The following is a 19,594-nucleotide window of genomic DNA, read 5'->3' as shown; positions in this document are numbered from 1 at the left end:
AATAACATCATAAATATTCTCTTACTTTTGCTGATCTTCCATCAGAATGTTGTGCAAGAAGTCCTATTTCCAGAATAAATCGTTGTTTGGTTTTAGACACTCCGTCGTGAAGGAACTCTCTGAAGCTGGCTTCTCACCATCATCAATTTATTTGTTAATCTACCTACAGTTGAAGTCTGAAGTTTTATTACACTTAGGTTGGAGTCATTAAAACTCATTTTTCAACCACTCCACCGAAAAATGAGTTTTAATGACTCTAACCTAAGTGTATGTAAACTTCCGACTTCAACTGTAGGTAGATTAACAAATAAATTGATGATGGTGAGAAGCCAGCTTCAGAGAGTTCCTTCACGACGGAGTGTGCACTCTCATGGCGGAGACTGGTGCGCTAGATGATCGATGCCAGACGATGCAGTTGGCTTGCTGATATCTCACCCTTATGGTACTTGAAGTGGGCTAAAACTAATGTGAAGTTGAAATGTTTTTGTTTTGCAATTGACAGTTTTGACACCAAGTGGCAGCAAAGGCTGACAAATGTATTGAATGAGGACTGTTTGAGATGCTTTGTGCAGCATGCGTTCATGTGTGTGTAGCAGCGTGCGTGCATTCGTGTGTGTGCCTCTCTCCCCCCAGCAGCACAGAGATGTGGTTCATCCCAGTGGCGTGACAGGGGTATGGAGAAGTATAACTACTTAATGGCCTTCTGCAGAGTCGGAGTGAAGGGAAGGCAGCATTGCAGACAAAACACAAAAGCCAAGTGGTTATGCTTCTCAGGGCGTTTCCCCTCTTTTCTCCTCTCAATATTACATTTTTCATAAGAGAGTACTAAAGGGTCATCAATAGTGGTTTAAAAATTGTAAAGTAGGCTACGAATGAACTACAATTTCTATAAAAACATCAGTGCTCATGTTAAATAGGCCTACTGTGAAGTGATGTTTTTTAAATTCTCTATCAGTTCTTTGAATTACTTCCTTTGATTCTTGCATAAATCCATTGAGAGCCCTCTCACCACAGTAGCCCATGCTGGAGCACAGCACATAGATTTATGACCCATCAAAACCCCTGTAGTGCTGGAAGAGATAAATCAATCTATGGAAATTAATGCATGCAGCACTTTTCTTCCGTCAATCACTCCCTCGAGGTGATCTATAAGCTACATATCCATTCTCTGTCTACCCTACGATCATTGTGATTCCACATTCCCTGACAGTATCAGATCCATGGCGTTTTGAGGGTGCTGCACATACTGTATCTTGTTATTGGGTGAATGTATCTAAGACATATTAGGGAGAGAGTTGTAAAGATCCATACATTTCTCGGTTCATAACTGTTGAATAACTTTTTTCCTAAAAATGGTAACTGTTTGTTTACTGTATTATTTTTTTTTAAACACAAAGCAATCTAAAAACCAATTTCACATGGTTACATTTTATACTTGTACTGCAGTGTTGTGTCTGTGTTCTGTGGTATGTGGCGGTACTTCACCAGGTTCCGGCACCCGACTTTGCACAGTCATGCTATATTGCGTATGCATGAGGCAGGGTGCCCCCCTGCCCCGCTCGGTGGTGTGGTATCTTGCTGTACTGTATGTCAGAGTGGCAGAATTTGGCTGGGGCTCCTCGGGGCTCTGGGACATCTGCAATGCAGAAGTCTATTTATAGCTGTGGAGAAAGGATGCCAGAGAAATGGAAAGAGAGAGAGGGAGGTGAGAGAGAGAGAGACAGAGAGAGAGGGGGAGCGAGAGAGTGGGAGAAAGGCTGAGAAGAGGGTGTGAAAGGGGAGCTGCTGAATGGTGGATGAATTAAAACTTCTTGTACAGAAAAAGCAGGATGAGACAGATGTAGAGAAAGGGGAGAGATAGTGAGTATCAATGACAAAGAATAATTGAGTAATTGTACCCTCAATTTGACAATTTCCTTTTTTTCTGAATCAGCAATATGTTGCTATTGACAACTGAATAAATCCCTAGGACCCTTTGAGAAGCCAAAACACAGCACTGATCATCGGATAAAACTGCCGTGAGGCCCAGACTGAAAGACTTTGATAACTTGGTAACTTTGCCTAGATACAATCAGCTTCCTCTGCCACATGTGCTAATAAATTACGTAATACTTATCCTTATCACAAAGGAATATTTTCTCTGATTAGCAAGATGTCTGGGTACACTCATTATCTTAATGTCATGTATACATACATAACAGTAATAGTAGTCTATGTTATATAATTAGGTTACTGACCCTTTCCCAAACACTCAGTTGACCGTACTGGAGATAAAGGGATAAGCAGTGGCAAGGTCAGAGAACTGTCTACCTGCCAGTAACCATCTTCTAATTCAGTTTCTAMTGGAAATGTAATTATTGGGCCATCAACATGGATAGAGGGAGGTGGTTGCTGATTGCTGAGGCCAAGATTTACGACCTTATCGCAGCAGGTCTCGGGAGTGCACTGAGAAAAAGGTGCAGTTCAATTATGTCTGCATCTCCAGAACAACAAATCTGCCGACGGCATATCTCCCCGCATCGTGCCGAACCGCAAGGCCGCCAAACAAATCAAGGACGGCTACACCACGGCACAGCCACACACCGCAGAAAGGGATTGATCACATTCCTCTATTTTCAATAAATCTGTCTAGATACTATGCTCTGTCTTGCTGTGTGTGTGTGTGTGTGTGTGTGTGTGTGTGTGTGTCTTCTTCCATTGCAATCCTCCTGCAGAGTGATACATCCCTGGACTTTTCTCATTCACCCCACCGGCCCTGCCAACCCATAACTCTTTCCATGGCACGCAGATGACAGTGAATCAGTCATTCTGTGCCTTGGCTTGCATACCGACACAAAGGTTGAGGTTCACATGGCCACACATGCACTGTATACACACACACACACACACACACAGAAGTTTTTAAGTAAATTTTGACTGTCGCTGCCAGTGTCTTCCCATAATCTCAAAGTGTAGAGGTTCATATGATACCAAGGTCTTACATATCCTCTTGCAGGCTTTGTCTTGTTTTCTGTGTTTCATTGATCTGTCCTTAGTGCTGATGATGACCTTTTGTCAATGCGCTGATACCTTTTTGTCCACACAGTATTACTGAGTGGCTGTGCAGATAGTAAAGATCCCCACTAAGATAAGGTGCTTGCTTGTGACAGCAGTGCTGGTGGCCACTCTGCTACTGTCATCCATCTTACCTTCTCCTTCACTCATCCTTTACCTTTGAAGCAGGCAGGAGAGAGAGGGAGCTGATATGGGGAGATCTAGCCTGCAATCCAAATGTCACCCTATTCCATGTGGGCCCTGGTCAAAATTTGTGTACTAAATAGGGAATAGGGTGTAATTTGGGACGCAACCCTCCAACTCATCTAGAGGCCTAACTGACTTCATACATCACTTTCAGTCTGGTGGAGCAGTTCGTAAAACTTTTATCCAACAAACTAGACTAAAGTAAAGCATAATGTCTACTTCACATGATCATAACCTGTCAGTCAGTGATAGGACATAACTTTGATGTGTTATTATGTGGTATAGTCATTGCCAGTTGGCTAACCCAAATTGTTATGTCATATCAAATATATGATCATTTATGGTTTATTATAGGTTTGCCTATTCCTCTTAGGTCAGTGAGTTATTGAATAATGGCATTAGTTGGTAGTGGCATGACTGACAATAATATCTGCTATGTCATGCTAATGGGTCAACATAGTATGATGGACAGGCAGTTTGAATAAAGTCCATTTATTGATTTGTTCCCTTTGTGGACTATTATTTATCTCTTTGACCATGTCCATTAGTGTAGTAATGATTTGATATCACGGTTTGTTTTTCCATTTAAATCTAGAAACCTTAGTTGCTACATCCATTTTTTAAAACTTTAAATGAATGATTCTTGAAGAATATAACTTATAAATGCCTCATGAGCTTATTAGTTCCACTGTCGTACCCACCAGACCCCAAACTTGTTTTATTCCAATGTTTGTAATCAAAGTAAACGTAAACACACACTATATAACCACAAAACATGGTTAAAACTATAATGTTGATATCATGACGGTCAGTCCTTGTATCCATAGCTCTGTCTATGAATTTGAAAGTGATTATATTTCTCTCGGCCCATCCCTCAGCATTTTTACTAAAACTGAGGCGGGTGATCACTTTGTTAGTGTTCCAATTAAGTATTCTATCTTTAACATTTGTATTGTGTACTCTATGCATTTTCAATGCAAAATGCTTCAAATATTATAGCATTGTTTTTCGGTTTGTTCTTCTCCCTCTAAACCTGCGCCCAGTCATAAAATGTAGCTTATGTCGAATGGTTTTGATGATATGATATTATTGAAGACACTGCCGATGGTTGTAAGGGTTTGGTTAATAAATGGCTTTATTTGGCTTTGGGAGGAATACCACTGCATGAGATAGCAGCACATACAGTCACAGTAGTATAGCAGAATGAACGCTCAACGCTCCTGAACCACCTCGGAAACATGTGAAATGCAAGTGAAAACGATTTTTATTGTTTTGATCATGGTTAAGGCAATTTCTTTTTTTTACACTCAACAAGCGAAATCTATCCCATGCCCAGTTTTAATGCTCCAAGAATCAGGCCATGCAGTCAATGCTTGTCGATTGATTCATTTCTCAAGGAAAGGAAAAAATTGTGAAATCTAGAACAGTTAAGGAAGGCCTTCCACAGTGTGCGGCAGTCTCAAAAAAGAACATTTAACATTCTGTCAAGCTATACATTTGTCCACGGTAAGTTTACAAAAATGTTGGAGAGGACAGGTAATTTTACTGCTGTATAGGATTCTAAAATACATTGGCTGAATTCTTACAAAAAATTCCCTGTGCTCTCTATCCATTTGTATTTTTCCATTTATTATTCTTTCCCTGAACACACTTCCTGCAACACTATTCATTTTATCACTGTACATCATACATGTCTCTGTCTTTAACATTTACACCTATTCTTTAAGCCTTACATACCAACCCACACGGTCACTGTACCCTGACCCACAGATGGATAGCTTGGCACCAGTCATATCAGAGCTAACTTACAATATGTTATTATGGTCCCTCTCCTGCAGCTAGGACATGTCTGCCTGGGGTATACATACTGTTGCTGTCCATCTCAGACTGCAGTGGTGGTGGTGGTGGTAGGGGGGTATATTGTGATAATAGCCCTTATCTGTGGCTCCGCACCATGTGACCAATCATGACCCCAGTGGCGTCTTGACCGGCTGCCAACTGGTCCTGCAGTCAGAGTGAAGGGCTGTCTGTCACTCACTGTCACCCCCAGCTGTCCTGTTAGAGCAGCCACGGGCCTCTTCACTGTCTGGAACAGAGCACACTGCTAAAAGGACCCACAGGCTGTGTCTCAAATGGCATCCTATTCCCTATGTAATGCATTACTTTTGGCCAGCGCCGTATGGGCCATGATCAAAAGTAGTGCACAATATAGGGAATAGGGTGCCATTTGGGATGCAAACAACACACACTCCCCCAGTCAAACAACCCACCAGCCAGAACATCACAGGGTACAGAACACTAGAAGACTGAAGATATTAAACAAACAAGACTCTGTGGGAAAGGAAGGGCCTAGGAAAGACATTTACCTCAGGTTTGGAGTCAGTTATCTTACTTGGAGGGCAGGGCAAGGCAGGGCAGGGCAGGGCATATCCATTCAGTGACAAATGAATCAATCAAGAGGGGGTATTTCTACATCAAATATAAGGGTATAATGTGATAAATAGTAGCATTTTAAAACTCTCAATTTTTCATTCCTGAAAGGTGCCCTTCTGAAAACAGAAGAATCACTGCACAATGCACTTATCGCCTACCTTTGAAAATAGAAACCTCCCAAATAAAAGTTATGATGTTGTCATTTCGCTGAGCTCTGACCYTCGCAGTGACAGACAGAGGGGGGAAGGTGAGTGGTGAAATGTTTAGTTTTCTGGCGATGAAAAGAAAGTGGGTCAATGGACTGAACATTCTATATATTTCACATGTGAATGAAAAAAAGAGGAGTGAGGAGCATTCAGTGTGCCAGTTTGTGTCTGCAGCTCAAAATACATTATTGCACCTACGGGAATTATCTGGATTTCTGTGTCCCCAATATTATACACTAACATTCATGAAAAGGTTTACAAAGCATTTTCCACAATGAATTTCCCTAGACATTTCCAACTTTTCTTTGTCGAAATCAAAAAGCACCTTTTAAAAGTTGGACTGGTAAAAGTTGATAAAGTTGTATGCTCCAGACCTCTGTGCATATAGTAGTCTGTGTGCTACTACCAGGATCCTATTAATACTTTCAAGATTGCAACTGCTCTTCACCACATTTCATATCGTTAATGGCACATAAAGAAAGGACGTTACTGGGCAATATTATTCCTGACCTCTTAATATGACATCATACTTGCTTTAAGGCATTCTCTTACTGACTGACTGACTGACTGGCTTACTACCGTAATGTTGAGCACCTTCTCTCTGCTCTCTGTTCTGTGATAACCATCATCTATGGTGTAAAACCGTGACATAGGATCCCGAGCACCCTATTCAGGAAATGTAGCTACAGGTTTATCTTCTGTCAGGGTAATACACCAACGGTATGTTCCTCTCTGTGATGTGTCTTTCTGTTTTCCACCACACAGCTGATTGTTGAGACCCAGAGAAACAGAGGAGAAGGTATGTGTGTGTGAGGCATCTGGCGTGAGTACGGTAAGTGTGTGTCTGTGTGTCTGTGTGTTTGTGTGTGTGTCCTTGTGAAACAGAGATGAGGTGACGGGGAAGGGATAAGATCCATATGAGTGAATGAGTGGATTGTAGTAGTGCGAAAGGCATTGATGATCGATGACACAAGCAGTTTAGCTCTTGGTGCTCTTGCTGGGAGCACTTCCCTTCTCTCCCTTCTTCTCATCCTTCTCATCCTTGCCATTCTTCTCATCTTTCTTCTTCTGATCTTCCTCCTCCTCTTCCTCATCTTCCTCCTCATCACCGTTTCCATTCTCCTCTGCATTCTCATCTCCTTCCTCTCCTTCCTCCTCATTCTCCTCTTCCTCTTCCTCCTTCTCTTCCTCATCCTCCTCCTCCTCTGGTTCCTCAGGCTTGGCTCCCCTCATCCTGTAGGGGGCGGAGGAACCCAGGGCGTAGGAGCGGCCGGACGAATAGGAGAAGCCAGAGTAGCCTGACTGCAGGATATTTCCGCCCACTGTACTCAGACGGCACTCTTCACCTTCCAGCAGCTTCCTGAAGAGGGGATGGAGATGGAGACATAGAGAGGTTGAGGAAGAGAGTCAGTTTACACATGTGTCAAATTCCACTGGTGTGCTGACTAAGTATTCAAAAAAATGTAAAGGGGGAAAAGATGTTCATAAATCTTTCCAAGACACACTGTGGTGCATCAACATTGTGCTGACTGCTGAGCTGACTGAACTACTGACTAAATCAGAGAAAGACGGAGTCAGTTTACAAATGTACCAAACTCCAACCATTCATAATTGTCAAAGCAGTCATGTGAATGTTGTCAGTCACTCTGCTGACTTGGAATTCAAATGTGAAAAAGGTATACAGGAAAGGCACTGTGGTTTGGATCAATGATATGCTGCTGATTTAACATTATCAGACATAACTCTTAGACTCAGATCAAGTGATGACTGACCTGTAAGCAGCGATCTCAATGTCCAGGGCCATTTTGACGTTCAACAGGTCCTGGTACTCACGCAAATGACGGGACATCTCACCCTTGGTGCTTCGAAGAGCAGACTCAAGCTGCTGGATGGTCTCCTGCAGGCAGATTAACATCAGGATCTATTACTAATGATAAAGACCTCACTATTCTACCTCACAATGTGCATGACCGAATACCTTTTTACATGTGTTGTGCTACAGTGCAATTACAATGCCATCACACATACCATCTGTGATATGCACCTGATACTTAGGAGGACATCATTCTATAGAATCGACAGGGTTCTAGCCTGTACTGTAGCAATTACTGTGGTATACTAAAATAGTCACCCTGTCCTACTCCACGTACCTGCATCTCTCCCATCTCGTTGCTGTGGCGGTCTTCCATCTCAGCCATCTGCCTCTCCAGGGCCTCATTGTGGCCCCTGAGGGCCTCGATCTCCAGGGTACGGGCCTGCACCTGCCTGCGGTACTCATTTAGCTCCTCCCTGCTATGCTTAACCTGATCCTGGTTGCGGGCGGCCGCCTCATTCACACTGGCAAACTTGGAGCGGTACCACTCCTCCGCCTGGTTCTGGTTCTTGGCTGACAGGACCTCGTACTGGGCACGGATGTCCTTCAGGGCCACGGCCAGGTCGGGTTTACCCTCCCTCATGTCCATCTCCACTGAKACCTGGGACCAGGTAGACACAGAGGGACAGAGGGGTAAGTTAAAGGGTTGGGAATGATTACCAGGTGTTAGCACAGGGGAAAATAATGCTTCACTGGCTAAATAGATACATCTCTAAGTTGTAGTGGAGATTTGAATATGAGAATGTTTGCTTTATTATTCGTTATTATATTATTATTTTTGCAAAAATCCAAATGTAAATGTGAAATATCATAATAAATCAAAACCAAAAATGTTGCAACATCCAGTTTTTCTAAAATAAATTGTTGTCCTTTAACCAAAATATAGGTAAAAGTTTTGACAATCACTATTGAAAATGTGAAATCTTTGTCAAACAACACAGACCATTATGTGCTTGCAGTAGACACCTGGGAGCTATGAGCCTTGGGCTAATGTGACTTTTACAGTCACGTTTACCCTTACCTACCTACCTACCTACCTGTTCATATTACCTCAATTACCTCACCTACCTTGTATCACTGCACATTGACTTGGTACCAGTACTCTCCTTGTATATAGCCTCGTTACTGTTATTTTATTGTGTCACTATTTCCTTTTTTATTGTATTTTTTACTTGCTAATCTTTTCTTCCTTTTTAACTCTGCATTGTTGGGAAAGGGCTCGTAAGGAAGCATTTCACAGTAAAATCTGTTGTATTCAGCGCATGTGACAAATAAAATTTGATTTGATTTGAATACATTTTAATTGATTATCTATCCAGTGAAGTAGAATGCCGAGGGCTGATGTATCGAGCACTGAGTCAGGGCTCTGTGCATCACTATGGGTGGTGCTGTCAATCACTTATCGCTTACATGGCAATTATACTGTATGTCCTGCATGGCAAAAGAATAGCCCCATAGAGGAAACAAACGATTAATGCTCTTTCCAATGATGAAGATTCTATGCTGCATTGATTGACATGAAATTGTAATTCATACTTTTTTGTTTTGTTTTAAGTCTTTAGAGTACTATCACCTCATCCAATGATGCATCCAAAATGCCACTGACTTCTGGGACACTGTATAAAGCTACAATAATGCTGTTTAACTGTGACCTTGATTAATGATTATATTATTCCAACTAATCTTGTGTGGGACAACATGAATCAACACCATGTTGACAACATCTATGCTATGTGGCAGTAGTAACCTATAGAGAAAAAAAAAGTAATTTTTCCCAATCCTGTCAAATGAATTGACAAAGTGTGATAGTTGATCATCATGAGATTGTCGAGGTAAAATGCAACAAGGGCATGCACTGATCTATCTGTATTGAGTTTTCTGATGTTCTGAATTGACCCTGCCCCATCCCGTATCCCCCCTGCGTGATGGGACGACCACACCTAGATATTGCGCTACTATTTCTCTGCATCATCAGTGGCAGCGCCAGCACTGCTATCAACCCCAATGCTCCCCCTCTCTCCCTCCCCCTCTCGATCTCTCTCCCTTTCCCTCTCTCTTTTTTTAGCACACTCTCTGGCGCTAGACACTGTATATCACTTTCTCAGTATGCAGAGTACATTTTCAGTAGCCATTTCAATTATCTTTTATAGTTACACAACTTCCCTCATAGTTTCTATAGTTAGTGTCCTATGCCAGTGCTGGGTTTGTGGCACTGCATATTAATTGGCAGACAGGGAAGGGAGTACTGCATGGTGCTGTTTTACACAGAACCGCAGTGCCGTACATTTTACTGCCACTAATCGCAGTGCGCAATGTTCACTGGCTTCAGCACCAAGGACAGAGCATGTGCTGTGGCTGAACAAAGGCTGCGTTTACACAGGCAGCCCAATTCTGATATTTTTTTCCAGTAATTGGTCTTTTGACCAATCACATCAGATATTTTCACATCAGAGCTTTATCAGAGCTGATCTGATTGTTCAAAAGGCTAATTAGAAAAACAATTGTCAGAATTGGGTTGCCAGTGTAAATGCAGCCTTATTTGACTTAGTGAATGTGGATCCACAGTGTGAATGATAAGATAGCCACACGCTATGAACATTATTAGGTATTTGGCACTGGCTATCACCATGTCACATAAAAGTTATCAGCAATTCATAGGCTACATAGCCTAACTTTTCCCTTGGTGTATATTTGGTGTGATATGTGCGGAGATGGGGAGATGTGGGTGACATCTGATGGGGGGTCATGGGGGGTGATGTAATGTCCGCACCTGTGAGGCTTGCAGGGAAGCCTGCAGCTCCTGCAGCTCCTCCTCGTGCACTTTCCTGAGGAAGGCGATCTCATCCAGCAGCGACTCGACTTTCTTCTCCAGCTCGAGCCGGGACATCGTGGCATCATCCACGTCCTTGCGGTAGCTTATCAGGGTGCCCTCCGCCTCCTCGCGGAGCCTCGTCTCCTCGTCCAGCTTCTGCTTAACGCGGTCCAGCGTCTCGTTCATCTGCACGCAGTCCAGGTGCATCTGGCTCTTCTCGTGCGTCAGTTCCTCGACGCGGGCCCTCAGCTCGCGGATCTCTTGCTCGTACAGGTCGTGCAGTCTGGAGGGCTCAGTGTGGCGCTGGCGCAGCATGGTCACCTCGGCTTCCAGCACCTTGTTCTGCTGTTCCAAGTTGTGGACCTTCTCGATGAAGGAGACGAAGCGGTCGTTCAGGCCCTGGAGCTGCTCCTTCTCGTTGGTGCGGATGATTTTCATCTCGTTGGTGACGGCCGTGGACTGGTTCAGGTCCATAGAGTCGGACATGGAGGAGTGGAAGTTGCGCCCGGCGCCCACCTTGCGGTAGCCGGAGGATGTGAGCATGGATGGGGAGCCATAGTTGCGGTGTGCGCTGCTGGAGCGGAATCCGCTGGACAGGCGAGAGGGGCTGCTGCCTACGGTCATGCGGCCGGAGTTCCGGGGCGCTTCCCCGAAGATCTTCCGATAGGAACTGCTGGAGTAGACATCGCCGGAGTAGCTCATGTTTGCAGTTGGAGAAGTGGAATGCTGGGTATACCTTTGTTGCTTGCGAAGTCCTTTTGTGCGATTGTGTGTGGAGTGTGGGAGTGTGGGTGGGAGAGAGAAAGAGAGACGCAATTGATGTCTGGCCAAGACAGGTGCTTTTATAGTGATGGAGCTCCAGCATCATTTGACGCACGGGCGGCAGTAGAGACAGGGAAACCTGCAAGCTCCTGCAAAAAGAGATATTCTCAGGGGAACACGAATTCACTCATGCTGCTCCTCGCCTTGTATTTTGGCAACTCATTATTTTCTTGAATAAAATGTAATCCGTACTGTACAGATAAGACAAGATAGACCTATGGTCAAGGAAAGCACATCAAACCACGACTTATATAGGGGACGAATAAATAGTAAATAATAATGAGGCCAATAAATAAGAATACTAACAACAATAGTAGGCCTACTAATATCCTAATGATAATGATGATATATAGTGATAGAAGTAAAACACGACTTCACTATTATATGCTGATATTGAGGCCAACATGGCACAGAATTTGCCTAATTAACACATCCTAGTCTATTTTTATGTCGTTTTGTGAAACTAGTCACATGTGCAGGTTATCCCATCCCACTAAACAATGTCATTGCAGTTTTGCACTGCTGTTGCAACAGTTCAGGCAGCATGGGATCGGTGCATGTGAAGTGTGGGCCAAGAGTCAGGAGTGACTAAACGATATTGCTGTATTGCAGTCTGGAGCCATGCACCCTTCACGCCCAACCACCGCAGTGTCTGAGTACAGGCAGGATGAGGCACAGCGACACAAAGGCCTATTTACATGACCCCACATGCGCACGTCTCACATAACATCAGTGCATGTCGCTTACTAGCCTAACACCTATACACAAGTTTAGCCTTCATTGAAAACATAAGCCTGTGAAATGGGCCCAGCATACATTTCTCAGCATCCCAGACCGCTTTGGGGTGATGATTCAGCATATTCGAGAAGGTTATTGGTGGAGCTGCGCTGTCTTCTCCTCTCGCCTCGCGCAGCTGGAGCTGGCCTTGGTCCTGATCCAGGACACCGACCACGCCCCTATGGAGGACACCCACGCGCGCTGCTGCGCCCAGAGCTGTCAGGGGACTGCAGCTTTTCTACGGTTCGATCAGCACTTCTAAACACCAGTGTAGATGTAGATCAGAACAAGCATCGTAATGCTCTGTACACAGCCACAGTCTAGCCTATAATTGTAATTTGATCAGGCACCAAGCCTTGCAGTCGTATTTTTGTCTACTCGAGGAAAAGTCTCATCATGATTTGAGACTATTTGGACTCGTGTACAGCCGTGGTAGCCAAATGTACATTACAAGCTCACCTCAGAAAACAGCTAGACCTATAGCTATATTACCCCATATAGTAAACATTCAACACATTTTGAATATGCATTCACAATCACTTTTGCATTAGAAAGTATTCAGAAATATATTTACATTTCACACGTTCTAAACTAGTTGTTTAGTCAGTTTTACTGTTGATGGGTCAGCCTTGCCCTTGAAGATTCATGAGATWTTGATCTCTTGATCTAGTCCTATATACTTTTCTAAGATTGCAGCAGATAGTAATTTGGGGTATGTCTGACCAGGGGCATGTCATGATGGTCAAGGTATTCCCTAATCACATTTTATCCATGTCACTGAGGCTTTACATATGTTTAAAGTTTTATTGTCACATGCACAGGATACAGCAGGTGTAAACAGTGGCAACCCGTCATTCAAGGCAGGTGGGGCAGGCTTGCCTGTCTTGTCAGTTATTTTGGCATTAATACGTGTCACATATCAGTTTGCAAACAATGTAAATAAAATATATATCATTAAGTTAATAAAGCTGCATACAAATATGATCTCTTTTTTGTTTTCTTGGGTAAGGCAGCTCCAAAATGCAGGTGTTTCAGCCTAGCTCAGTGCTTTCTGTGGTGGTGGGGCAAGCCAGCAGAAAATACGGAGCTTTGTGCCGTGATTGGCTCAGTGTTCTGTCCCTCATGGGGGACACTATGTCACCGCCAAGTCTAAGGGTAGAGCTAGATAATTCTAGCCCCTTGGGTGCTGCCATAGAGTTACATTAGAAGTGCCCATCCAAGAAGGCTCAAGGTCATTGGCCACAGATAAAATGACGTCAAATCACATTATATGTACAGTAGCTTTGACTGGACTGATCATGTCAACARCATACTTTCAAAATCTTAGCTAGCAGTGATCATCATCAATCAAGTCGACAATCTACTGGCAAATCCGTTTTAATTCTTGTCATAGGAAGAGAAATAATGAATAGAAATTAAGATAAAATGTATCGGTGCTCATCGGCCATTGGACATAAACATTACACAACAAGTTGGAAATCGCAAATTCAACAATGAGTGGTTTGGGAAATACATTTTGAACGGTCATCAAACTCGGAATTGTAAATCCGGCCTCTTTGTAGAGCTAGATCAATGACATCATCATGATTCAACCTAGTTTTTTGTGAGTTCTCAGTTGTTTTGAAAGCACCATAAATCCAGAGAATGCCAGACTTTGATGACAAAATTTGCCTACGAAGGACCGCCGTGCCACCTTCCTGTTCAAGTGAGCACAGCACAACAAGGTGAGTCCAAAAATGTATTGTATGCTGCTGCATAAACGATGTAATATGCCAGAGAGATATGTATACTGTAGCTAAGAAAGTAATACTAAGTGTATGTTGTGTAGTAAGATGTTAGTAGGCCATGTGCCTCACCCTGATAATTTGGTKTATTTACCCCTCTTAATTTCGCCTACTGTTCTGACTTGGTGGTGCACATGTAGCCTATGACCTGTTTTAGAGAAATGTAATCATAGAATATTGTAAGAGCTTTCATTGTCTGCTTATATGCCCCATTTATGTATACTACAGTTCTGACTTGGTGTACAGGGAGAACACTGTAAGAAAGGCCCATGTTCTGAATTCTGTCGCTGTACATTTTAAAAGTGCTAAACAAATTGTTGTATTGACCACGTCCGTCCTAGCTCGCTCATTAATGTCTTAATCAAAATTACGTATTGCCTCTTATCCGCTTCCGTCCCCTTATGCCATAGTTTGTACATCTCAATTGTCATTAGAAACCACATTTGTTTAAGCAAGTCAGCCATATCAGATGTTTTTTTTAAAGGCAGTAAATGAGGCTGCATGAACAGTTTCACTGCCAGACAAAGCCCCGCTGGTAGCCAGGTGTAGCAGTGGTAAGATGCTGGGACTGCTGTTGGGACAGCTTTATGTAGGCCCTAACAGTTTGGGCACCGTTTCTCACCGTTATAGTGCAATTACTGTATTGTTTAGTGTTGTGTTGTGTTGTGTAGTGGCTTTGCTGGCATGCATCCCACATTTATTTATTTTTTAAATTCCCCACCAAGATTTATTTACATGCTAAAATCGCCACTGGGTGTAAAACAGCACAGTGAAATGCTTAACTTGCAAGCCACAAATGGAACCACAAATTGAAATTGCAGCAGCAAAGTGTAATCACGGTTATTATCTGAACAGAAAATAAAATACCATTGAAAAAAGTGAAAAATATTTACACTATAGATGCTTTGTTTACCATGATGTAATACATTAATGGTAAAGTAAGTTAATGCCATTAATTTCCCAGATTCCCATTTTAACCACAAGGGGGCAGAACAGTCTCAGTAATGTCCAACATCTCCACTTTGCTTTGAGAGATACAGGCCAAGTAAACAATGTGCTAACCTTCTCATCTATAGTTCTACACTGATCCAAAACCATCAGCAGCCAGACAGGCTTTCTTTCCTGAGATCTTCATGAGAAAACAATATTGTCTTTTGCATAATCATAGCCTACACCTCTATCCAAAACACCTCATCATTAGTGTGTGAGACATACACACATCCCACAAACCCTTACCTATAGACACCCTGCAGCACTTCACCTGCAAGCTCAGGCCAGCCATATCCAGCAGCTCCAACAGCAGGCAAAAACAAAAGGCCCATTGAGACACGAGAGACAGGAGATGCCTGGGAGTGACTCAGCAGGAAAATTACAGGTATAGGTGTCATCTCTTTCTAGGCCAATGCTGGTATCATACGGCCTCCTTTTCCCTTCTCCAGTTCAGCAAGTTGCTGAACCTCTAAATGGAACTTTGTTGTACTGAAAGAGAGATACTGAAAACAACTCACTGCTGTGAATGTGTAGAGGATTTTTCCTTTCTTCATTAGATCTATTGAGAAATGACATTTTTGATACATTCACTTTGCTGTCTGCATCAGTTAATTTTCTGTTGGGATAAATGCCTTCTTTGTATGAAAAGCTGTACTACTTTGAGAGAAATTTCCTGCGCTACTGATCTATGTCTATAGGATACCATTGTCATGACGTTGGCCTGTGGGTAAGGTTTATGACCCCCCCATAAATACCTTTCTCCCTTCCCTCTCTCTCTGACTCTACTGAAGGACTCTTGAATAGCCTTTGTTAAACATAGAGAGTCTGGGAACATCAAACAAGTGGGGGGAAAGGAACCATATTTCGGTAACAGAACCAGTTGAAAATATGCGTTGGTACTTAATAATGAATATGATGTCAGTTCGGTTGTCATCTGAGACATTATGACTGATGACAGGACGACATAAACTGTATCTGGGAAAGTCTACACATTATAGTTATCAGATTCACATGGAATTGTTGTGCAATTTAAATGAAACTATTTGTGAAAAGATTAAATGTAATTTTAACTTCCAAATGAGAGATTTGGGTTTTCATAAAGTTAGAGCTCTGCTCAATCAGTGGCCCGCCCCGTGAAGAGACATGGGTTATAAACTATGAAACACACCCTTCTCTCCCTCCACTATATAAGCCCTTGACGAGAATGTAACTATCTATTCCGAGGACGATAGGACGACGGTCCATAAGTTGAAAAGGACTAACATGTCAACTACAGAACTAAGCCAACCTCAGCGTGAGCTTTGGTTGTGAATGGTATAAACTTTGAACACTTATTCACTAAAGAAGTGAGACATCCTAGCCGTTGAGTTAGCAACAGCAGCTGTAAACGTGGGCTAGGAAAGGACGGACGACGTATCCAGTCTAACACACAACGACGATACTACAACGTATCCAATTTACCACCAGTGACATTCTTCCGAGGACAGGAAGATCTCTGTTGGCCAACACGGCCAGCATCTACGACCAAACTACCGAAGAGCAGCTCAGAGTAAATATTTATTGCATTTTCCTTTTCCAAATGGGCGGTAATTTAGAATGCATAAGATACTATATTTACGATAGCACAGCTTCTCCCTTTGTTCCTCAGTCTTCCCGCTCTTTCACTCAAACACAACCCCCTTTTCTTTGTGTAACCAGCTGTCATATCTGTTCCGTCCGCTAGAGACGTTTTCCTTTATGACATAATTTGTAATCAAGGTATGATTCATTCTGTGTATATGTCATTCTGTGTGATTAGTTAGGTATTTAGTAAATAAATAATTAAACCCAATTTTGTATTGCTGATTCAACTTGTTAGCCAGGATTCGTGAAGATAACCAAGAATTCTACGATGTTCAGATGAGACTAAAATAAGGTGACGATTAATATTGACTGCTATTGATATAAAATATTACTAGGACTTTAAGAGTTTATTCGGAAGATAACAGCTCTATAAACACTCTTTCGTGGTGCCCCGACTTTCTAGTTAATTACATTTACATGATTAGCTCAATCAGGTAATATTAATTACAGAGAAAGGATTTTATAGAATAGCATGTCATATCACTTAATCCGGCATAGCCAAAGACACGACACCATGCTTAGGCTCTAACTCAAAGGGCTTGTTTGAAACATCCCTATCCCAGGTGCTTTGATTTGCCAGGTGCATATGATGCAGTAGCTGTACCCGGACCAACTGTCTGTTGCTGGCCAGTATCCATTCTGTTCATAGTTTTTTCTTCCTGTGTCCCTCTGGTCCCTTGAGACCCTCCTCCTCCTCATGCAGACTATCAGCTCCATCTGTCAACAAGCCCACTCACAGTACGGCTCCTACCTTAGCTCCATTTTGTCTCAGTCGGGGGATGGGATGATCAGTCACATCCCATCTCTCTTAACAGATCCATTATACAGTATTCTACTACACGTAATCACTATGAGACAGAATTCTGTATTTTGTGCTGTAAATTAGGCAATTTATCTTACAGAGAGAATACTTAAAACACAGCTTCAGTTAGTGTTTCATATGCCCGTTTTTATGTTTTAATCAGTGTGACTGTTGTGAATGTGAGTCTCTAAACATTTAGGTAGAATATCAATAGCAAGCATGTGCAGTGGTCAATGATTTGAACACTCTATATATGTTTTCTCCTACGCACAAGCCACCGTCTTTTCTAGCCTGAGCGCCAACCCTCTTAACCCTTAGTCGCTTTCCTGGTGAGTCCATGCCCATAAATGTTTATTTCCCAAGGGCATGGTGTGTGTTGTAATTGTTTCAATGTGTCATTCAAGCAGAGGTGTGTGTGTGTGTGTGTCTGTGTGTGCTGCCTGCATGTCATGGCTGTGTGCGTGGTCAGTGTGGTGGTAAAGGTTGTGGTAAATTGGGTCTGCAGGGTTGAAATAAACTGATAGATTTGCCTAATTTGACATTAAGGGGGGGAGATGGGTCTCTGAACCCACTGACGGAATGTAAACACACGACACACACACACTCATTATGGCATAGATGCACACATGAAAAATAAATAGACGTCATTGATAAAGCCCCCCTTTGTACACTCACCATCAAGTAGATAGTCGCAAGTAGACAGTAGCAATGACAAAGACAGTACTATATCAGGTAGAGAAGGGTTGTGTGAAAGGATTTAGGGACAGCACTGCAATGCAAAACATTTAAGCCCCATGTGATGTCACTGATGGCATTCAGACTGCCCATTGATGTATTTTGCGTTGAGCCTGTGTTATGTTCAAAGTTTTCCTTGACAGTTGTTGCTCCCCTACTACTATATAATACCCCATCTACCACCACCTGGGAGGGTAGACAGACTCACTCACATGACCTCTTTAAGAATATATCTTGAGGAAAGTGCTGGGGGATCCAACAGGTGAGGTCAAAATACTTTAATAAGTCAATGCCTCTTCTGCCCTGCTGGAGTCTATCTAAACACTAGTTCAGAACAGAATAAGGCTTCAGATTTCCTTTGGCCAGTAGGCTAGAAGCACTGAGCATCTCATACAGACTGATTTGGACACATATTATTCCAGTCGGAATTAGATACTGGAAGAATACCTCATCTCAGTCACCAGGGAAGGGTCAGAAGTCTGCTGGAATCCTTTCATCGAGTGTTAGACAGCAACCCACACTAGAATATTCACACCGCACTCTCCTCTATCTCTGTCCCTCTGTGGGAAACCAGACAAGGATGGACTGTCACAAAGGAGCCAAGATAATGAAATTGTATTTCTGTGTTATTCGGGACTGTATGTGTGTGTGTACTGCTGTACCAGTGAGACGACACTGTTCTGAGGAAGGATGCCCTAAATGCCCATCCTCGTCCTGCCCCTTCCATCACTCCCTCCTTCCCTTCATCCACTGGTTATTGAACAGCAGATTTTTCTGGTCAAACCAGGGATTTAGGCAACAGATTGCTGTCAGAAAATAGTTATTCTGCTTGCCAGAGAGCTAGCTTTGATTACCTCCCAAGATGGTAGCTTTGTTTTCCTGTCTGGCATTCCTCCACATTGACAAGGTCTCCAAGCAAAGCTGAAGATTCCCTATATCGTCAATTTGGATTTTTACTACTATAGTATATAGGGATGTTCTGCATTAGATTTACATTACGGTCATTTAGCAAACACCCTTTCCAGAGCAACTTACAGTCAGTGCATTCAATTAAGGTAAGCAAGACAGCCACATATCAGCATAAGCAGAAATAAATACATATTTCAAATAATCAGAATGAGCCATGAACACAAAGACAAGGAAAGTAGCTAGGTAAACAAGGCTTTCAAATGGTTTTATTCCTTTTATATCACTGGCAAATAGAAATGACTGCACCACACTTCCCAAAGATTGTTTTCACAATGTTTAAAATCCCTAATTCTAAAAAAATMTGTGCAGAAAATGTCCCCCTTTTTATAGTTTGACATAAATCCTTCTTAAGCCTTCAAAAGGCAGAGTCTGTTCTGATGTGTGTATGACAACGTGTGTATGTCTGTGTGTGCGTACGTATGAGAGGGAGAGCAACACCTGAGACACAGTTACAATGAAAATAATGACCCTTTGTGATAAAAACATGTCTACACCTATATTATATATGAACGTATATAATATATACTT

At 42.6% G+C, this 19,594-nt stretch overlaps 1 protein-coding gene across 1 annotated transcript; it reads right to left on the bottom strand.

Annotated features, from left to right (window-relative positions):
* Positions 1-6,734: 6,734 nt before the first annotated feature.
* Positions 6,735-11,366, bottom strand: neff1 (neuronal intermediate filament family member 1). Its single transcript, XM_023978735.2, has 4 exons — positions 10,523-11,366; positions 8,030-8,353; positions 7,652-7,776; positions 6,735-7,239 (listed from the first exon to the last, which is right to left on the bottom strand). Exons 1-4 carry the CDS (start codon positions 11,264-11,266, stop codon positions 6,858-6,860), a joined length of 1,575 nt encoding a protein of 524 aa, XP_023834503.1. The 5' UTR covers positions 11,267-11,366; the 3' UTR covers positions 6,735-6,857.
* Positions 11,367-19,594: the final 8,228 nt, after the last annotated feature.

Source organism: Salvelinus sp. IW2-2015, linkage group LG33, assembly GCF_002910315.2.
Source record: "Salvelinus sp. IW2-2015 linkage group LG33, ASM291031v2, whole genome shotgun sequence".
Classification (NCBI taxonomy): Eukaryota; Metazoa; Chordata; class Actinopteri; order Salmoniformes; family Salmonidae; genus Salvelinus; species Salvelinus sp. IW2-2015.
This window is presented reverse-complemented; position numbering and strand designations above follow the sequence as displayed.